At 50.8% G+C, this 16,998-nt stretch overlaps 9 protein-coding genes across 9 annotated transcripts; 2 read left to right on the top strand and 7 right to left on the bottom strand.

Moving 5' to 3' along the window:
• Positions 1-23: 23 nt before the first annotated feature.
• BO79DRAFT_239514 (phosphotransferase family protein) lies at positions 24-1,360 on the bottom strand (the record flags this gene model as incomplete). The annotated part of the gene is made up of 3 exons (XM_025684922.1): positions 1,102-1,360; positions 650-1,022; positions 24-519 (listed from the first exon to the last, which is right to left on the bottom strand). The coding sequence occupies exons 1-3, from the start codon at positions 1,331-1,333 to the stop codon at positions 24-26; spliced, it is 1,101 nt and encodes a 366-aa protein (XP_025536770.1). The 5' UTR covers positions 1,334-1,360.
• A 412-nt stretch (positions 1,361-1,772) lies between these two features.
• On the bottom strand, positions 1,773-3,401 carry BO79DRAFT_210574 (WD40 repeat domain-containing protein). Its single transcript, XM_025682832.1, has one exon. The coding sequence runs from the start codon at positions 3,302-3,304 to the stop codon at positions 1,844-1,846; it is 1,461 nt and encodes a 486-aa protein (XP_025536769.1). The 5' UTR covers positions 3,305-3,401; the 3' UTR covers positions 1,773-1,843.
• A 618-nt stretch (positions 3,402-4,019) lies between these two features.
• On the bottom strand, positions 4,020-5,204 carry BO79DRAFT_178321 (HIG1 domain-containing protein). The gene is made up of 2 exons (XM_025679975.1): positions 5,076-5,204; positions 4,020-5,013 (listed from the first exon to the last, which is right to left on the bottom strand). The coding sequence occupies exons 1-2, from the start codon at positions 5,114-5,116 to the stop codon at positions 4,263-4,265; spliced, it is 792 nt and encodes a 263-aa protein (XP_025536768.1). The 5' UTR covers positions 5,117-5,204; the 3' UTR covers positions 4,020-4,262.
• A 229-nt stretch (positions 5,205-5,433) lies between these two features.
• BO79DRAFT_210572 (transcription factor SPN1) lies at positions 5,434-7,407 on the bottom strand. The gene is made up of 4 exons (XM_025682831.1): positions 6,575-7,407; positions 6,439-6,521; positions 5,913-6,391; positions 5,434-5,855 (listed from the first exon to the last, which is right to left on the bottom strand). Exons 1-4 carry the CDS (start codon positions 7,146-7,148, stop codon positions 5,606-5,608), a joined length of 1,386 nt encoding a protein of 461 aa, XP_025536767.1. The 5' UTR covers positions 7,149-7,407; the 3' UTR covers positions 5,434-5,605.
• Positions 7,408-7,624: 217 nt separating this feature from the next.
• BO79DRAFT_257757 (uncharacterized protein) lies at positions 7,625-7,966 on the top strand (the record flags this gene model as incomplete). The annotated part of the gene is made up of 4 exons (XM_025686258.1): positions 7,625-7,637; positions 7,691-7,722; positions 7,808-7,874; positions 7,929-7,966. The coding sequence occupies 4 exons, from the start codon at positions 7,625-7,627 to the stop codon at positions 7,964-7,966; spliced, it is 150 nt and encodes a 49-aa protein (XP_025536766.1).
• Positions 7,929-10,063, bottom strand: BO79DRAFT_39930 (putative nucleoporin). The gene is made up of 3 exons (XM_025689190.1): positions 9,127-10,063; positions 8,418-9,073; positions 7,929-8,366 (listed from the first exon to the last, which is right to left on the bottom strand). Exons 1-3 carry the CDS (start codon positions 9,785-9,787, stop codon positions 8,256-8,258), a joined length of 1,428 nt encoding a protein of 475 aa, XP_025536765.1. The 5' UTR covers positions 9,788-10,063; the 3' UTR covers positions 7,929-8,255.
• Positions 10,064-10,321: 258 nt separating this feature from the next.
• BO79DRAFT_289463 (coiled-coil-helix-coiled-coil-helix domain-containing protein) lies at positions 10,322-11,395 on the top strand. The gene is made up of 4 exons (XM_025688783.1): positions 10,322-10,421; positions 10,579-10,806; positions 10,897-11,029; positions 11,110-11,395. Exons 1-4 carry the CDS (start codon positions 10,402-10,404, stop codon positions 11,206-11,208), a joined length of 480 nt encoding a protein of 159 aa, XP_025536764.1. The 5' UTR covers positions 10,322-10,401; the 3' UTR covers positions 11,209-11,395.
• A 456-nt stretch (positions 11,396-11,851) lies between these two features.
• BO79DRAFT_200043 (acyl-CoA-binding domain-containing protein) lies at positions 11,852-13,727 on the bottom strand (the record flags this gene model as incomplete). Its single annotated transcript, XM_025681465.1, has 5 exons — positions 13,367-13,727; positions 13,138-13,251; positions 12,973-13,045; positions 11,965-12,904; positions 11,852-11,905 (listed from the first exon to the last, which is right to left on the bottom strand). The coding sequence occupies exons 1-5, from the start codon at positions 13,380-13,382 to the stop codon at positions 11,852-11,854; spliced, it is 1,197 nt and encodes a 398-aa protein (XP_025536763.1). The 5' UTR covers positions 13,383-13,727.
• A 341-nt stretch (positions 13,728-14,068) lies between these two features.
• BO79DRAFT_178308 (putative GABA permease) lies at positions 14,069-16,007 on the bottom strand. The gene is made up of 3 exons (XM_025679974.1): positions 15,688-16,007; positions 15,047-15,607; positions 14,069-14,983 (listed from the first exon to the last, which is right to left on the bottom strand). Exons 1-3 carry the CDS (start codon positions 15,789-15,791, stop codon positions 14,080-14,082), a joined length of 1,569 nt encoding a protein of 522 aa, XP_025536762.1. The 5' UTR covers positions 15,792-16,007; the 3' UTR covers positions 14,069-14,079.
• Between the last annotated feature and the right edge of the window lie 991 nt (positions 16,008-16,998).

The following is a 16,998-nucleotide window of genomic DNA, read 5'->3' as shown; positions in this document are numbered from 1 at the left end:
TTGACCCTAAGTCGCGACGTGACTTATGTAGTCCGTAAATGTATATGCCAAAGCCGATCAACCAGCCAACGCACAGGAAAGTTCGACGGTGAAATGCTCTGCGGCAGATACAGATACCAATCATTTTCGTTCACCAGGCTCATAGTACGAGTCAGCGCAGTGCACTCATAATAGAACGGATAGAAGCCACTGTCCTCCCAGTCAATGATTCCAGTGACAATATATTGGCCGCTAGAACCGGGATCCTGCTTCACCATTACATTATCAGTTCGCACATCGCCATGGGTGAACACCGATTCATGTGCCAGTGTTGAGGTGTCATGTTCCAGGAAAGAGCGCAGAAGTCCAACATAAGTGGCACTTCCATGATGACGAGCCGAAAATTGTAGATCACTGTACTCTTTTGTTGTCATAATGCCTTTGAACAGGGCGCATTCGTCGACCGTTAGCTCCTTGACTCCCTCTCCACAAGTTCCACCAAGCGTACTAGTTCCCTCTTTCTGTCGAATCTGTCTTAGACTGCAAATATATCATCAAGCTGGCGCTGGATTGAAAGCTTGTTCTCATGTGACAGGTTAGGCCATGCTTGGGTCAAAGTCATGTCGGGAACATATGACATGAATATCACACGAAAAGGGCCAAATGCTACCAGCCCATGGGGCCTCGGAGCAGGAATTTGGGCGCCCGCTTCTCAAGAAATTGCATGCTAGTGTACTCCGTGTAATCCGTATTCCCAGTTATGACCTTGGTAATAACGTTTTCGTTGCACTTAACCACCATGCCTCTTACAGGACTCTGCCAGAGTTGTGGTGAGTTCCAAAGCAGCGTTCTCAAGGATGATACGAGCGATTTCTCATCATCGAGCGAAAATTGATCCGCGTCCGGTCGTGAACATCCTGCAAGCAAAGCAATAACTTCATCGGATAACGGATAAATGACTGTGGCAGTCTCTGCACGGTCGAGGTGACGTTCTCTGAACTCAGGCGCCTTCACCTCATGTTCTTGTTTCTCCTTTAATGCGGCTTTTGGCTCCAAGCGCCATTGTAATTCGGCGAGTATAGTTCTTCGGGAAGTTTGATAGCAGGTTGGCTTCCGGGTCACGTCGCAGGTCGTCTTGAAGACCGCTTAATACACGGCGATTGATAAGCCCGGCATAAGACAGCTGACTGTCAAGGACATTTTGATGTTCACGGAGGTAAGCCTCAGAGAACATTGACATCAAGTCCGCCGCTGGGTCCTTCTCCAGAGTGGCCTGGAACTCGAGCATCAACTCCCTGTTCCAGTGGGCCGCGTCAGCGTGGGATAGAGAGATGAGCACTGATTCACTGCCCATTTTGGCTGAATATAACGAAGTGCTGTAAGTGATGAAGTCGCAAAGAAGACAGAGGAACTGGGTCACGGAGCTTAATATAGCGAGGGACGTAGGCGCGGCCTGTGCGAACAGGCACCGACGTAGTTTCCATCCAAAGCGGCCACGTGCCCGGCTCGGGCATCCATATAATGCCATACAAGAGACAACTTCAATGTTCTACAAACTGTGATGTCTACTAGTGATGATATTGGTCTTACTATGTTTAATTTTCCACGACTTGGCTTGACTTGTGCTGTGCCTGTAGTCAGTCCGCATGCAGTAATATAATTAGTACAAAAGTGGCCGAAGGAGCCTAGTTGCTCAGGGCAGATTCCGCCATAATGTCTACCAGAACCTACAGCTTACCCAGACGAGAGAAGGCTAACTGGTTACAGTGTCTTGGTATCCACGCAGGTTAAAGTACAGTACTATTTCTGTCGCAAGTATTCCGAATGAATATCCTCCCACAATGCCTCATACAAAACACCATATCTACAGATTCCACAATCTCAAAACCCCATCCGCGTCCGGAACGACCAGCAGCTGAGCATCACTCGAAACAGCCACCCTTCCCTCAGGGCTCGTGTCAATTTTATCCCCCGCACCTCTCGTAAACTGCTGCTTAAGATTACTTTGGAAATCATACGTCTCCACCGTCCCCTCCTGGGTCCGGAACACCAACTTTCTTCCCTCATTAACGAACTGCACGCTTTGAATCCCTGCAAAGCTCCGCATCACGGGATCCTCAAACGCCAGACGCCATTGCATCTGTTCGTCGCCGGTCAACGGATCCCAAAGACGCACTGTGCCGCTGTCCCCTCCTGCGGCAATCACCGTACCGTCAGGGCTCCAAGCTAAGGTGCGTGCCCAGTGGCGGAATCCGTCGAAGCGAGAGACGGACTGTCCTGTTTGAAGGTCGTAGACATGGATATGGGTTCTAGGGCTTCCCTGGCTGACAGCGAGGTACTTGCTATCGGGAGAGAAGGCGCCGCTCCAGAGCTGACAGTCCCCGAAACCAAACACGTGGACACAGTCTCCGGAGTTGGCATTCCAAACTCGCGCAGTGCCATCCCATGCGATGGACGCGACTAGAGTATTGTCTGGACTCATCCCGGCCCACATGATAGAGTCTGTGTGGCCGAGCAATCGGTGTCGAAGGGACCGGCTCTGCATGTCCCAGAGATTGACACATGGGAGGAGAGCAGGGTCACGAAGTCCGTGCTGGGTTGTTTCGTTCTGACCGAGATAGATCATAGTCTTGCCATCTGGGCTGAATGCGGGGCTACCGAAGGAGGCCAATTCGCCTTGAAGACGGAGTTTGCTTTCTTGTTCGTGTAGACTGACGGCGTTTCGGAGAGCCTTTTTCATGGCCTGTTCAATGGCCCCCATGGCTTTTTCATCACGTTTCCAGCCGTAGTTGGACACTAGGTCTGATATAAGGGGCTGTAGAGTTCTGCTCGTGAGGGTGTCGACGTCAACTGGTCTGTCTTCCTTTTGTCGGAGTCTCCCGCGCTCGTCCAGCTCCCATAGGACGATCACCGCGAAATCATATCCCTCATGGCGGTAACCCTCTCCAGCACTCTCTTCCAGATCCTCGCCTGTCGAAACCAGGACGTACCGGGTGCCTTCTGATCCCACGCTATTGATCATTTTCGGAGCAAACTCCACCTGCTCCACGGCACACGTATGTCCTCTCAACACATCAACACGTTCCTGCGTCTCTGCATTGAAGATATGGATCTCCCTGTCAATACCCACAGCAATAATCTTACTGTCAGGACTAAGAGCAAGCGCGTTTGCCTTCCCCTCTAGCTGAACTTTTGCTGTTTCCTGGCCCCAGTATTTGGGATAACCAGGCGCCCAGGTGGCAGGCTCCCCAGTGGAAGAGCAGAAGTCATGCTCAAGGGCATAGACGTAGTTTTCGAGAAACGTGCTTTGGTTCATGCACCTCATTTTTCCAGGCGACAATAGTTGATGTGGAGATTGGTATCTGTCTTTGGAGGGAATGAATAAGCTTTATAGTCAACAAGAGAAACTCGGTGAGGTAGAGTGAACTGAGTCGGTGAATGAACGACTACGAGGCTGTGCTGGTAGCTTTAGATAAGACAGCAACATTGCGAAAGCCTTGTGAGCCTCACGTCAACTAACTAGTTAGCTCCACCCCACCATGGAGTAGGATTTCTCCGGGCAATGCCACAATTTGTGTAGCCATTCAGATGCTGGGGTCCGGAGATCATGACAACTTGGCGAGTGAGTCAGTCTATAGTTCAATTGGGGCTGCAGGCAACAAGCAATTCCGGATCGGCAGGCCCCACTTGGAAGTTGATACTATGCATTGATAGCTGGTAAGTGGCCAGTCGGGGCACGTGCAGGACATAAATGGAACAAATTGTTAGTAGGAGAAATTGGTAAGCAGTGTCTAGCATTTCTAACTAGATGGTATGTGAAGGTAGTGTTCGATTAGTAACATGTTCTATCCTATGCCATTGTGGCGACATGGCTGTCAATCAATCAGCTCAGCAATCTAGATCTGGAACCCATGTAATCTGAAGGTATCATATTCAATAGGGTGGGAACTTTGTCTATAGTGGCAGCTACTACATAAAGCCCCAGTCCGATTAACTGATCGACTTATAGCTCCATAATGCATGTGGGTTGTAGATAAGATCGATATCCAATTATAGATTCAAAGATGTGACATGTACAATTTGCAATCAGTCATAATCACTTTTCATCCAAATCTAGCAACCAATCCACCGCATTATATCCAGAGTGAAGAGTGTATCCAACCCCATAAAGAAAACTGGCAAAAGTAACAGCAGATGTGAAAAGAACAAATACACCAGTGATCAAGGCCAGCCCAATCACGTCTAGATATATAAACAAGAATCAACCACACTCGTCAACCATTTTACTCCTTCTTCTCCTCCTTTGCCTCAGCAGCCTCCTTCTTAGGCTCTTCCTTCTCCTCCTTGACCTCCTCAACCTTCTTCTCCTGTCCATTATGAGGATGCAAGTAATCCGACTCGGACAGACTCATCTTCCTCTTCCTCAACCGGTCCTCCTCGGCAGCAACCATATCCTTCCAGAGATCACCCGTGTGCTCCTGCTCAGCATTCTTCCTCTCCTCAGCAGCCTGCCTCTCGGCCTTCACCTTATCCTGCAACAAGCCACGACCCTTCCTCTGATCCTGGATCTCAAACGCCGCGCTAGCCACCAACACAGCGAGGGTCAAGCCCTGGGCGTAGACTCTGGCCTGGACCAACTTCTGTGATCCACTAAGGTGCTTATTCCGGTTGACCATGGCGAAACTACCGATCATACTAGCCACCCACGTGGCACCGACAATCTTGTACTTCTCGCGGCGGGCCCACTGAAGCGCGCGATCGAGCGTGGACAGCTGCGACAATTCCTCCTGGCGGAGACGCTCCTCGCGGTTCTCGTACCATTGGCGACTGGCGTTGCGCTGGGCTTCGAAGCTGCGGGAGGCGTGGTCGGCGCTGATGATACCCACGAAGGTACCGGAGGAGGTCACGAGGAAGGATTTCATGGGGAGGGTGAGGTTGCGGATGGTTTGGTAGCGCCTGGTGGCGGCGAGGACACCTGCTGCGCCGCCTACCAGACCGATAAGTCCACCGATAGTACCGCCCTTGACGACCTCGCTGGAGAAGTACTGTGTTAGTTACATGGTTCGAAAATTGGGTGGCGGGGAGGGCGGAAGTACCGGTAGTGGGCATCTTCTTCTTCTTTGGTGAGGATCTTCATTGTGATGGTATTATGTGAAGAAGCTGTATGTAATTGATTGCAATGGAGGTAGATATGTATGTATTAGGTGCTTTTTTGTGGGGGGGAGGGAGAGAGAATTGAAGAAGGGAAGAAAAGCAGAGGGAGAATGATGCTAGAAATACGTGCAAAGCCCGGGTGACGTACGATCTGGACGCTCGGGGTCTGCGGCGGAGACTCGGACCATCCGGCGTTTGCCCGGGATCCTTGATAGCGTCGCCGAATTGCAACCGTTTTTACTGCTTTGGTTCTACTTTGTAAGCTGCGTCTCGCGCGAGAACGCCCGACCGTTTATCTAGTGCCTTCCCATTCGCTATGGCATGATCCAATAATACACATTCCGCCCTGCGCCGCCTCCCGAAAAATCTACGAAATAAAACCTGACATACATATGAGATCGAAAAAGGAAATAGAACAAGAAAGGTACAGCCAGAAGAATAAAGAATTAATAATTGAAGGAATGAAAATTCTTCAACGACGGGATCCCTTGCTCGCCGCAATCTGCCGCGCCCGCATCTTACGGAAGCGATCCTCGCCGCTCGCTCCCAGAGGTCGCGCAAACTTGCTCTCCTGTACCATCGTCGGTCGCGGCACCACCGTATAACTCGTGTGAGTCATGTCAGCGCGCGCGCGATTCGCCAGACGAGGAGGCAGTAGCTCACGGGCACGAGCCTCTGCAGCAGTGGCCTGTACCGATTGAGGGCGTGTCGTGCTCAGTTTACTGTTCCAGTCAGTGATACATTCGAGGTAGTAGGGTCTGAGTAAAGCATGAACATACGTAGGATCAAAGGCAGCCTCCTGGTATACCCTCTTCGAGTAATCATCGCTGCGCTGGAGGATCGGGCGCGTCCACTCAGCCAGCAGGCGCTCCGCCATGCGCTTGATGCCGGGCTCTGGACGCTTGCTCCGCGTGTAGAAGACAATGACCTTGCCGATACCACTGGCAACCAGAGCCTCCTTGTTGATCGGCAGCTTGCCCAGCGCAGTCATCAGATCCCGCTGAATGTTGTACGCCGGCAGGGAACCATCATCCAAGGGCTCCAGGAAGAACTTGACCGCTTCCAGCAGGTTGATTTCGGGGTCGACCAGACTGTTGACGTATTGGTTGCGGTTGAGCAGCGAGACCACCTCAGGAAGCATCTTCAGCTTGTGCATGGCAGGCTTGCCCTCGCGACGGTTGATAGCGTCCATCTGCGCAGCGTGGGTCATGCGCTTGCGCATATCTTCGATTTCAGCATCGGCCATTTGTTCCAGGTCCTGTTGGAGTCAGCCGTCACCCAGCGAAGTGATAGAAGTGAACATACAATGCCATCAGCCTTTCTAAACCGTCTCTTGGTCGGCTTCTTCAACGCCTCATCCATCGCGCGATCAAGCGCTCTCCGCCGTCCTAAACATAGCAATTAGCATCATCCATGCCATCCTCAGCAGTAAGAAACATACTCGTAGCCGGATCCAACAACTCCTCTTCCGCAATCTCTGCCTCCTTCTTCTTCCTCCTCCGACTAGCCTTCTCCTCATCACTCGCGCCTCCATCCTCCAACTCCCTCATCCTCCGACTCTTCTTCTCGCGACGTCCCTCTCTCTTCCTCTTCGAGCGCTCTTCTTCCCCGCCCTCAGTACGCTTCCGCTTATGCCGTCCGATCAACTTCAAGTTATCCTCGTCAATCGCCAGCTGCGGCCGGTCTTCGATGTCGACATTCTCGGGATCAAAGTCCTCGAACTGGGCTTCATCGACTTCCGAAAGAATGGATTCGTCGTCGGAGATCTTGTCATCGTCGTCATCGTCATCATTATCGCCACCATTGTCTTGCGCGGCCTCTTCTTCTCCTTGGTCTTGTTCTTGTTCTTGTTGCTCTTCGGCTTCTGGCTCTGCCTCCGCCTCTACCTCCTTAGCGGGTTCTTCATCCGAAACGGCGTCGCCGCCGGGCGTCGGGGGCGCTTCCTGCTGTTGTTCTTGTTCATCCACTTCAGCGGCGGGCTTGAGCTCGGGCTCGGGACTGCGCGGTTCGGACATGATTGTGTCTTGTGAAATGGAAATTGTGGGTGGGTTGGGTGAATATGTTAGTTTCTCCCCTGATGAGGATTGGTCGGGGTCGGCTAGACCAGGTTTCGTGAAGCGTAGATGGGATAGATCGATTCTCAAGACCTTATTTGCCGGGATTCCAGTTCTGTTTGTACACTTTAAATGCTTAGGCGACTTATTTCTCAGGTGATAATGAAAGTGAAGAGAAAGAAAAGATGAGAGAGAGAGAAAAAGCGAAAAGAAATGGCAGGTTTAAGTGAGTAGTAACACCGAGCAACCGCGCAAGAAGTTGAAGCAAGCAAGACCCAAAGCAAGCAGATTCCGCCTCCGCGGTGGTCTGTGCGCGGCAGAATCGAAACCCATTCACTCAGTCATTAACTAGTGAGTTATTCAACCCATTCATCATTTCTTAAACATACATCTATCTGTCTCCCCATTGACCTTTTTACCCATAAACCACTATCACAATGTTCGCTCCAGGTGAGATACTTTTAAGATTGATGAAATGTTTGCATTATGCTAATTGTTACCAGGCCAGGAACAGCTCTCCAAGGAGGAGATCAGAGTATTTCACCCAATTCCTCTTCATCGTCATCATCGACCCCGAGCAGAACATATCATACTGACATTCTATTTTTCTTCCTTTCTAGGCCGGTGAGGTCCAGGCTAACCAGACCATCCGCATGGCTGTCTCCGGTGGCATCCTGCTTTACCTTTGTGAGTTCTTCGCCTGCCCCGGAATTCTGTTCTGCGAACTAACAAATGATTCAGCTCCCTTCGCCATCGACTTCGTTAAGAAGTTCCTGTAATCGCGTGTCGACTACTTTTGTTTTCCTCTTTACAACACACAATGCATACAAGGGATAGGAAGGGCATCGCATAATGTATTATATTGTACATCTCGAGTTGCAGAAATGAATATGAATCTCAAATGACCAGCTGTCACGGTTACTTTTTATGCTCTATTAAACCACGTCTCGTGTGCAAGACGTGCGGATACCAGCTCCTATAAACTCCATGCTCCAAACAGCACAAGCCAAACAACCAGACAGTCCCTCAATTCATGATATGATGGAATCGCAACAAGCATCAACAGCATCAGTGGTTCACGGCTCCCCCGGGAAGCTTCTGTGCCTCCTCAAAGTCCTTCCTCACTGCTTCGAGTTCCTTCTGCAAGTGTTGGATTTGCGTGTGGTAGTCATCCAATATCTAGACATCATTAGCATATGTAGTAACCATGACTGGAGGTAAGTTACATACCTTCTTGGCCGTCTTCATCGTCTGCTCGTCCAGCTCGTCGTCCGCCTGCGCCGCCGCGCTGGGTCCGGCCCGCTCCATCTCCTGCTGTAGACGTCGCGAGTGCTCCCGGATTGCCAGCATGCGCGCCCAGATCTCCTCCGCTCGTCCGTTCAGTGACGGGTCGAAGACAGACCGCTCCAGCTGGCTGAGCTTCTTCTTGAGCTCCTCCTCCGCGTCATCCATGGCGTAACCGCGATTCCGCAGCACCTGTGTCTTGGCCGCAAGCGCCAGACACCGCTTGCTGAGGACGAGATGTTTCCGGCGGCAGTCGGCAATCTTGACCGAAATCTTCAGGTCGTGCCGAGACAGCAGATCCGACAGGCAGTTGTTGATCTCGTGGAGTCGCGTCTGCATCATGGTAAGGAAATCCTTCTGGCGCTGCGCGCGCTTGCCCAGCTCGAAAAAGCCCTTGACGAGCACAGGAACATATCCCGAATCGGGCCGCTTCCGCAGCGCATCCTCCCATTTTGTGTCATCGTCCTCCGGACCCGGCTGGTAGAAAGGCGCCATTTCTTCGCCGACATTGTTATACAAGTACGCGCGGAAGGGAGAGGAACGGCTGGACGCATCCCACTTGTCCTTTACGATCTGAATCTGCATCGGTACGGTGCGGTGGACTACAACCATTAGTACGTCTAACATAAAACATGAAGAATCATTCTCAACATACCTCCGGTAACTGCACGGCCCGGTTCCCACAGACTCGAACCGAGCTGTGCCGTCGACTGACCCATCTGAGTCTGGCCCAGTTGGGGCTGCTGCTGTTGCTGTGCCGGTTGCTGTTGCTGCTGCTGTCCTCCTAGTAGAGAACCTCCAAACAGACTCGGTTGTTGCTGCTGTTGTTGAGGCTGCTGCGTCTGACCCAACCCACCGAACAGACCACCACCCTGCTGCTGCGGTGCCTGCGACTGCTGTTGCTGACCGAACAACCCTCCTCCACCCCCTCCAAGGGGTTTTTGCCCGAACAAGCTCCCTCCAGTGGTCTGCTGTTGTTGCTGCTGGGGCTGTTGCGTCTGCCCCAGTCCTCCGAAAAGACCACCACCGGCTGGCTTCTGCTGAGTCGCGGTTTGGCCGAACAGTCCGCCGGATGGCTGCTGAGTCTGCGTGTTTGCGGCGCCGCCGAAGAGACCTCCTCCCGACGGTTGCTGAGTCTGCGTCGCACCTCCGAACAATCCGCCCGTGGTGTTCTGCTGCGTAGTGTTTGTCGTCGAGGTATTTCCGAAGAGGCCACCACCTCCGCCGAAGGGACTGGGCTTATTTGCGGTGTTGTTGGCTTGTCCAAAGAGGCCGCCGCCCGTGGACGGGGCCGCAGCTTGACCGAATAGAGACATTGCGAGTTGCGTTGTGCTTAGGTTAAATGGCGAGGAAGATAAGAGGCGATATTGAGAACAACACGGTAATGGAAGGAATAATTGCAATAAATAAGGTCGGTCACTCCGCAACGAAGGCGCAATAACACCCAATTGAACCCAAGTCGGTAAATACCGATTTTCTATTGAATGTCAACAATGTAAGAATAAGCAGGTCCAATGATGCGACTAGTCCACAACACACAACCAAGTTCAATAAGGGAATAAAGGGGATACCCACAGACAAGCAGCAGAAATAGAAGCGCAGTGCGCGGCATCAACAACAGCCGGGCAATGCTGGCGTGATGTCCATCGGGAAGCTTTGTTTTTCGCACGGTTACGGTCACGTGTGGAGCTCCCTCATGCCTGAGGCAAGGAACAGCCAGCTACCTATTTATGCCTGATAATTCCGGCGACCAGCAGATTACCTAACCCAGCCATCTCAACCAATCAGCAACGAGCAAAAACCACTCCTTCCAAACTCGCAGCTTCACCTTCCACTCGGACCCGGCGAACCATCTCCATCGATTCGATCCCCCTCTCCTCGACTTTTCCCCCCAGATCCGGTCCATTGAGTCCTACGCCCAGCGGTCACCATGGCGTCCAGAGAGCCCCAGTACGTTGAAATCCTGCCAATCCCCCAACCGGCCACTTCCACGGGTTACCCTTGACTACTACACCACCACGACATATAATACGACACATACATACATACATATACGCAACGCAATTGAACAATGACCATCTCGTTCTAACGGAAATGACTACCTCAGGTTTAACCAGCAGGTGCTGGTCGATACGACCCCCATGCCCGATCACATCCCCAAGGTGGAGGAGATCGGTGCTACGTCGGCGCCGCTGTACAGCGCGGCCTACTTTATCGGAGACCGCTGCAAGCCCTACAACGACGACTTCATGAAGTGCAAGGACGAGTCGAACGGGCGCGGAGAGCTGGACTGTCTGAAGGAGGGTAGAAAGGTGACGCGCTGTGCGGCTAGCGTGTATGTTTCCATGCTCTGTTCCGTTGGCTTTCAAAGGGCCATTGAGCGATGAATTACCGCAGAAGGAATACTGATTCAATGGATCTGCAGAATCAAGGACATCAACACCCACTGCCTGAAGTCGTTCACCGCTCACTGGGAGTGTCTCGAGAACAACAACCACAAGCTCTGGGAGTGCCGTGCGCAGGAGATGAAGCTGAACAGCTGTGTTTTTGAGAAGCTGGTGCGTATACCTTCACCATACACATTTGTGTTTAAATTCTGGTCTGTATACTACAAAACAATACTAATTGACTGGTATAGGGCCTGAAGAAGGAAATCCCCGGAACTCCCGAGAACGTCGTCCCCGTGCACTTGCGCCCCAAGCAGATCTACTCCGACTGGCCTGGTCGGCAATATTAAAGAAATACAAAATGAAATATTTTGAGGGGAGCATATATCATTGTGTGTTTTTCTTAACTGAACCACTACTACTAACTTAACGTTGTCTTTTGTATTCCGGTGTTTTCCTTTTGTTTTTCTCTTCCCGTCTCTCTGGTTGACGTCTGTTTGTGTATATATTAGCATCAGGAATGTCATTGGTTCCGAGTCATCATTAGTATCATATGGTGGTAGATCTTAGTGGTTATCTGTAGACTGGTAGTGGTAAGTATAGTAGATAGTATGAATGGTATCAGATGATGATAATGATGCATACACTATAATCCAGGCTCCAGATCTATAGACTGTAAATCACCTAGAATACAAAAGTGTACAACCAGAACACCGCAGGAATATGCAGACAGCTAACCACTGCAATGAAGTACAACACCTCAAAGAGAAGTAGAGAAGTAGACAAACAACCTCTAATAATCAACCTGACACAATAACAAAAGAAAGAATAATAATAAAAGAAAGAGGTATAGGTAGAGGTATAATAAGTAGAAGTAAAGATAAGAAAGAGAAGAGAAGAAAAAGGTATATATGTATATGTACCAGAAAGGACAAAAGAAAGTAATAAATAATGGTGATGAAATCGGTGCATAAAGAACCTCACGGGGCCTTATCACCAGACGAAGAAGATGATGATGAAGACGTAGGAGACGCGGACACCACCCTCCTAACCCTCCTAAACAGCATCAAGAATACCAACCTCGTCTTCACCTCCGCCCAACCCACCTTCAACTTCTCCTCTAACCTGCGATCTCCCCGCAGTCTCATCCAGATCAGAAGCATACCGAGCAAAGCCAAATCAACCATGATCTGCCGTGCAGCGACCCAAACCAACCACTTCAGCCAGGCCCATAGTCCTGTTCGTCGACGATGAGCTAGCGCTCGCGCTTCCAATTGTTCTCGCACGGCGGCGATCTCGGCGGTCATGGTCGTCAAGGCCTGCTCGACGGTGCGACGCCAGCGTTTGGAGTCGTCCGGGGGTGTTTGTGGTGGTCGTCGTCGTTGTCTTCGACTTAGGGTAGTATCGTGATCGTAGTCTTCCTCCTGGTGGGAGGGGAAGTTGTACCCTTGTTGTTGTTGATGGTAGTCATGCGATTCGTGACGGTCGTAAGTGTTGTTGTAGTCTTCTTCCTCCATATGTTCTTCTTCTCCTTCGTCGTTGTCGTCTTCATTCTCGAATAGATTATCTTGCGCTTCCGCGTACACTTCCTCCTCTTCCTCCTCCTCCTCCTCTTCTTCCTCTTCAGGTGGTTCATCCTCCATCTGTCGTCGAAACCCCGACTCCGCCTGACTAACCGGACTCAACACCCGTAATCTCTCACTCCCTCTCCCTCTAGCCGTGGTAGCAAGTAACTGCTCATACTCCGGACGTGACAATTCCCTACTAGACTGCTGGAACTGCTGATGCTGCTGCTGAATCCGTGCATGATCTCGTATGGACACCGCTGCCGCCGAAGCCACCGGACTACCGAGGCCCTGAGATGATGACATAGACGACGAAGACGGGTTGGATTTGATCTGATCCCAGACGAATTCCAATTCTGCGACGAGTTCCCTTGCCTCGGCTGTTTGGGAAGCGTAGTTATGCATGGTTTCAATGAGGGTGGAGATGTAGCGTCGTTTGGCTTCTGTTCGGGAGAGGCCTCGTTGGGCGTGCCATGCGTCCCTACATTATAATTATGATTAGCATACTGATACCGATAGCATATAGAAGAGAAGAATGGGAAAGTATACCATTTCTCACACTCCATAAACACATCCGCGGTATTCCCGACCGGTCGATCCATGACGCCTTCGACATCGCCTTCTACATATTTTCAATTAAATCCTTCGTCAGCAAATCTCATTACAGTATCATCAATCCCCAATAAAAAGAAATGAAAAGGAAGGGACAAATACCCATGCTCTGTTTATACAAGCCATAAAGCTTCAATCTCTCCGACGCCGGCGGTCTAGCGGTCCCCGTGCGGGGAATGCGTTTCACCGTGTTAAGGGCATGGACGAAGACACGATCTGAACATCATATCAATCAGCACATTATCTCCTCCCCAGAATTATATCCATCCCTCCATTTAATGGTATCCAGTATAGTATGTAAAGTAGGTAAAGGTCGGGGGGATCAACGCACCCACTGAATCCGACATGGTGCGAGGAACAAGACGTCGGACGGCTTCAGCAACATGAGAGTAGACGGGGACGGGAGTGCGCGCGATGATGGGTCCGCATCAGTGTCTTGCTGTGTCGTGTCTCTGTATTGGAGAGTAGTTTGCGTTGTGGTGTATTGTTTATCGGTGCGAGCAAAAGAGAGAGAGTGTGTGTGTGTTGAGTGTGTTGGAGTCGGAGCTTCCCCGGATTTCGGCCAAGGGAGAGGAAGAGAGAGTGCGCGCGCAAGACTGGTGATGGTTGGTTCTGGGAGAAAATTAATTGAAATTGGATGTGGTAGGTTTCAGCACGCGTGTAGAGCTGGTTGGTCGCGTGGGGAATTGTTTGGGAGGGAGGGAGGGAGTGTGTGAGGCTGCGAGCTGAGAGATCGGTGGTGTGGTGGTTGTGGTTGATTGCTTGATGGATGATGGGGAGCGATTGAACCGCGGTTGTCGGAGTTTAGTCCCTCTGGCTGCTCAGCCAGCCCAACTTGTGATTGATCGGCTATCTATCGATCTATTAGATGCACCCTACCTCGCGCCATTACATTCATGCTTTTTACTTATTATGAAGTGACTGTAAGATAATACTATCATAAAAGATAACTTCCTTTTTTTTTTTCATTTTAGATGTTAATGTATAAGTCAATTCGTTATAGCTTCGAACCTAATTATATACAAACAAATCGCTAAAAGGCTTTCATTCCTTCCCCTCCTTCTCATGCGCCGCATAAGTATTCTCCGTATCGATGGGTTTCCCCGTCATCACACCAGGCATATCCTCGTCCGCGATTGGTGGCCCTGTGAAATGCTTGCGCGCGTACACCACATACCATAAGATACTGATCGCCGCAAAGCCGGCAAACACCACACTCGCGTAGTTCATGCTACTGGCATCCACCGGCAACGAGGTAGGCATGCAGAAGAGCACCACAGCCAGGCAAATCCAGCAGATGGATACGATGTTGATCGCATATCCAAATCGTCCCAGCGAGAAGCTGGATTCCTTGACGGCTTCACGCCCCCGAAGCACGCAAATGAAGATGGGAAGGCCATACGAGATTGACAAGCAAATGGTGGCTACGCCCGTAAACGAGTTGAAGGCCGCCGAGGAGCCGAAGTAGATCAGCCCTAACAGGCAATCAACAACGGTGGAGAGGATGATGGCCCACACTGGCACATCTAACTTCTTGTTCACTTTCCTCCAAAGTCGGAAGCCGGGGATGGCTCCGTCACGAGCAAAGGCATACGTGCATCGACTGGCAGCCGTCAATGCGCCAATTCCCGCAAACACCAGGATGCCCAGCACCAAGAACAGCAGCCCGAAGCCTCCGCCAGCGGAGCCGGTGGCTGTCTTGAAGATGAGTCCGATAGGCTGGCCGCTGGCCACAGCCAAAAGGGTCTGCACCGGGGGCAGAACAAACATGATAGGGATCAGATAGACCAGACCTGTGATACCGGCCGCTACCACCGATAGCACAATAGCCTTGGGGACCTCCCGATGCGGATTCTGCACCTCCTCACACATGGCAGCCACCATTCCGTATCCAGTGAGTGTGTATGCTGCCTGCAGCAGACCAACAAAGAACGCCCAACCAGCAGGCCTAAACATCATCAGCACGAGTCCATGAGCAGTCCCGGAAAAACAACAGATAGGGGAACCATACCATCCACTCTGCGAAGCATCATAATGCGCAAAAACAAACTCAGCGTCCCGTCTCTCATCCGCCATGGTCAAAAGCGTAATGAGAATAATCACGACACTCCCGGCCGTCCAATAAATGCACACTTTATTGATCAAATCCAACCACTTGGAAAAGAAGATATTCACCAACGCACAGCACCCAATCACCGCCCAAAACATGAGAATAGTCTGCCAAGTGTTGGCGACAAAGTCCTCATTCCAGAGCGAAATGGCACTGAGGATCAACTGCCCTCCCGAGAAGGTGATACTGAGTGTGACGGTCCAATTGCCCACGAGGGTGAGCCAGCCATCGATGAAGGACATGGCGGGGGCCCATTTGCGCGTGGAGAGCATGGCACTCCAGTAGTAGACTCCGCCGGCGGTGGGGTAGACGGCGCAGATCTCGGCCAGCGAGGCGGCAATGGCGATGGAGATGAGGGTGACGACGACCCAGCCCCAGATGACGCTGACGGATTGGCCGTCGGTGAGGGTGATGTAGAGGGTGGTGCTGAGACCGAAAGGGGCGGCCATGATGGCGAAGGAGCTGTTGATACATGAATTATGTGATTAATGTCCCCCCTCCTTACTAGTAAATATATATAAATGCTGGAATGGAAAACATACAGGCCGAGAATACTCATCATACTCAAATTGCGAGGCAATTCACTCTTGTAGCCCATTCTAGCCAACGCCTCGTCGGCGTTGGCATCCATGGAAGGTTGTCGCATGATGGGCAGTTAATCAATCAAGAAGTCGTGTGTCTTTTCTTTATGAACTGGAAAAAGACGTAGGTGTGTATTCCACTAGGGTTATCTCTCAGGAATTCAAGTCTCTTAATTTAAGACAGACATATCGTCATTAAAAGTAAATCCAGATCCCAAAAAGTAAGGGATGGGAGTAGAGTGAAGAAAATATAACAGGGAAAAGGAGAAAGGGAGAGAGAGGGAAACACGAGCAGGATAAATGAGGGGAATAAGAAGGAACAAGAGAGAAGAAGAGGAAGAACAGCAAAGGGCAACTTTAGTTTAGCTTCCAGTTCCTGAACTCAATTGCTGCTGCTGCTGCTACATCATCCCCCCGCACTTACTTACACTGTTTTAACTCTGTCAATTCCATAATAATCCACCAGGAATATCCACACCACAAGAGACAACGACAACGACAACGACAACAAGTGAAAGACTGTCTCCATCAAATTGCCAACTTGCCAATGAGAATCCTCCTCCCCGCGATAAGCTCCCCGACTAAAACTCCTCCGGTGTCGGGCTAGTGGTCGGCGGTCCGAGACCGCGCTGATAAGCCATGATTAACAACCCTCATTCTCCCTGTTAGATAGTTAACAAGGTGATGACTTGATCCTATCTTTTATACTTCTTATCAGATTTGTATATACCTTTGAGGAATATCTTCATCAAATGAAGATATCAATCATGACTACTTACCACCCATATAACTACATCATCACCAACAATGTACTGCCCAATGCAGGTCTAATTCCCCCCTGACTGGGTTCTTTAAATGCATCCATGCATATTATTCTCCCCGCAATCTGCACGTTCGGAACCAGTACATCCTTTTCTGCAGTGTCGTGTACATCATAAGCTAGGGCTCGTGACACTTGCAAACACGAGGGCGGAACAAAGCTTACTCATTACTTATTTTGTAGCACTGATGCCTCGGAAAGGGAAATCCCGCCGGATAAGTTGGACTGACTGGGTCATGGCCTCCGCGCGGTTCTTCCCTCTCCTTCAGTTTCCTTCTCCTGTGTGTGTGGGTGGGGAGGCGCGGGGGGGAAGGGAGTCTCCATCACATCCGCTCGCTCCTCACTTTTGCGAACCATGGTGCTGAATTGCCTGGTTCGTGGGGTAACAGGGTGGGTGCCAGATCTGGGTCTGTCTACGAGGGATTACTATTACTCTGCCTAAATTGACTACA

The sequence above is a fragment of the Aspergillus costaricaensis genome (assembly GCF_003184835.1).
Source record: "Aspergillus costaricaensis CBS 115574 unplaced genomic scaffold BO79scaffold_28, whole genome shotgun sequence".
NCBI classification, from domain to species: domain Eukaryota; kingdom Fungi; phylum Ascomycota; class Eurotiomycetes; order Eurotiales; family Aspergillaceae; genus Aspergillus; species Aspergillus costaricensis.
The sequence above is the reverse complement of the archived record's forward strand: the minus strand, read 5'-3'. Positions and strand labels throughout refer to the sequence as shown.

What these genes read in the sequence shown, in the direction of transcription:
- BO79DRAFT_210574 (XM_025682832.1), bottom strand. Translation starts at nt 3,304, where the DNA reads ATGAGGTGCATGAACCAAAGCACGTTTCTCGAAAACTACGTCTATGCC.
- BO79DRAFT_39930 (XM_025689190.1), bottom strand. Translation starts at nt 9,787, where the DNA reads ATGTCTCTATTCGGTCAAGCTGCGGCCCCGTCCACGGGCGGCGGCCTC. An exon ending in GGGCCGTGCAGTTACCGGAG is followed by an intron (nt 9,074 to 9,126) that starts GTATGTTGAGAA and finishes TAATGGTTGTAG; the next exon opens with TCCACCGCACCGTACCGATG. An exon ending in CGATGAAGACGGCCAAGAAG is followed by an intron (nt 8,367 to 8,417) that starts GTATGTAACTTA and finishes AATGATGTCTAG; the next exon opens with ATATTGGATGACTACCACAC.
- BO79DRAFT_178321 (XM_025679975.1), bottom strand. Translation starts at nt 5,116, where the DNA reads ATGAAGATCCTCACCAAAGAAGAAGAAGATGCCCACTACCG. An exon ending in GAAGAAGATGCCCACTACCG is followed by an intron (nt 5,014 to 5,075) that starts GTACTTCCGCCC and finishes GTACTTCTCCAG; the next exon opens with CGAGGTCGTCAAGGGCGGTA.
- BO79DRAFT_178308 (XM_025679974.1), bottom strand. Translation starts at nt 15,791, where the DNA reads ATGCGACAACCTTCCATGGATGCCAACGCCGACGAGGCGTTGGCTAGA. An exon ending in ATGATGAGTATTCTCGGCCT is followed by an intron (nt 15,608 to 15,687) that starts GTATGTTTTCCA and finishes ATGTATCAACAG; the next exon opens with CTCCTTCGCCATCATGGCCG. An exon ending in GATGCTTCGCAGAGTGGATG is followed by an intron (nt 14,984 to 15,046) that starts GTATGGTTCCCC and finishes GATGATGTTTAG; the next exon opens with GCCTGCTGGTTGGGCGTTCT.
- BO79DRAFT_289463 (XM_025688783.1), top strand. Translation starts at nt 10,402, where the DNA reads ATGGCGTCCAGAGAGCCCCA. An exon ending in ATGGCGTCCAGAGAGCCCCA is followed by an intron (nt 10,422 to 10,578) that starts GTACGTTGAAAT and finishes TGACTACCTCAG; the next exon opens with GTTTAACCAGCAGGTGCTGG. An exon ending in ACGCGCTGTGCGGCTAGCGT is followed by an intron (nt 10,807 to 10,896) that starts GTATGTTTCCAT and finishes ATGGATCTGCAG; the next exon opens with AATCAAGGACATCAACACCC.
- BO79DRAFT_210572 (XM_025682831.1), bottom strand. Translation starts at nt 7,148, where the DNA reads ATGTCCGAACCGCGCAGTCCCGAGCCCGAGCTCAAGCCCGCCGCTGAA. An exon ending in TTAGAAAGGCTGATGGCATT is followed by an intron (nt 6,392 to 6,438) that starts GTATGTTCACTT and finishes TGACTCCAACAG; the next exon opens with GACCTGGAACAAATGGCCGA. An exon ending in GAGGCTGCCTTTGATCCTAC is followed by an intron (nt 5,856 to 5,912) that starts GTATGTTCATGC and finishes TGACTGGAACAG; the next exon opens with TAAACTGAGCACGACACGCC.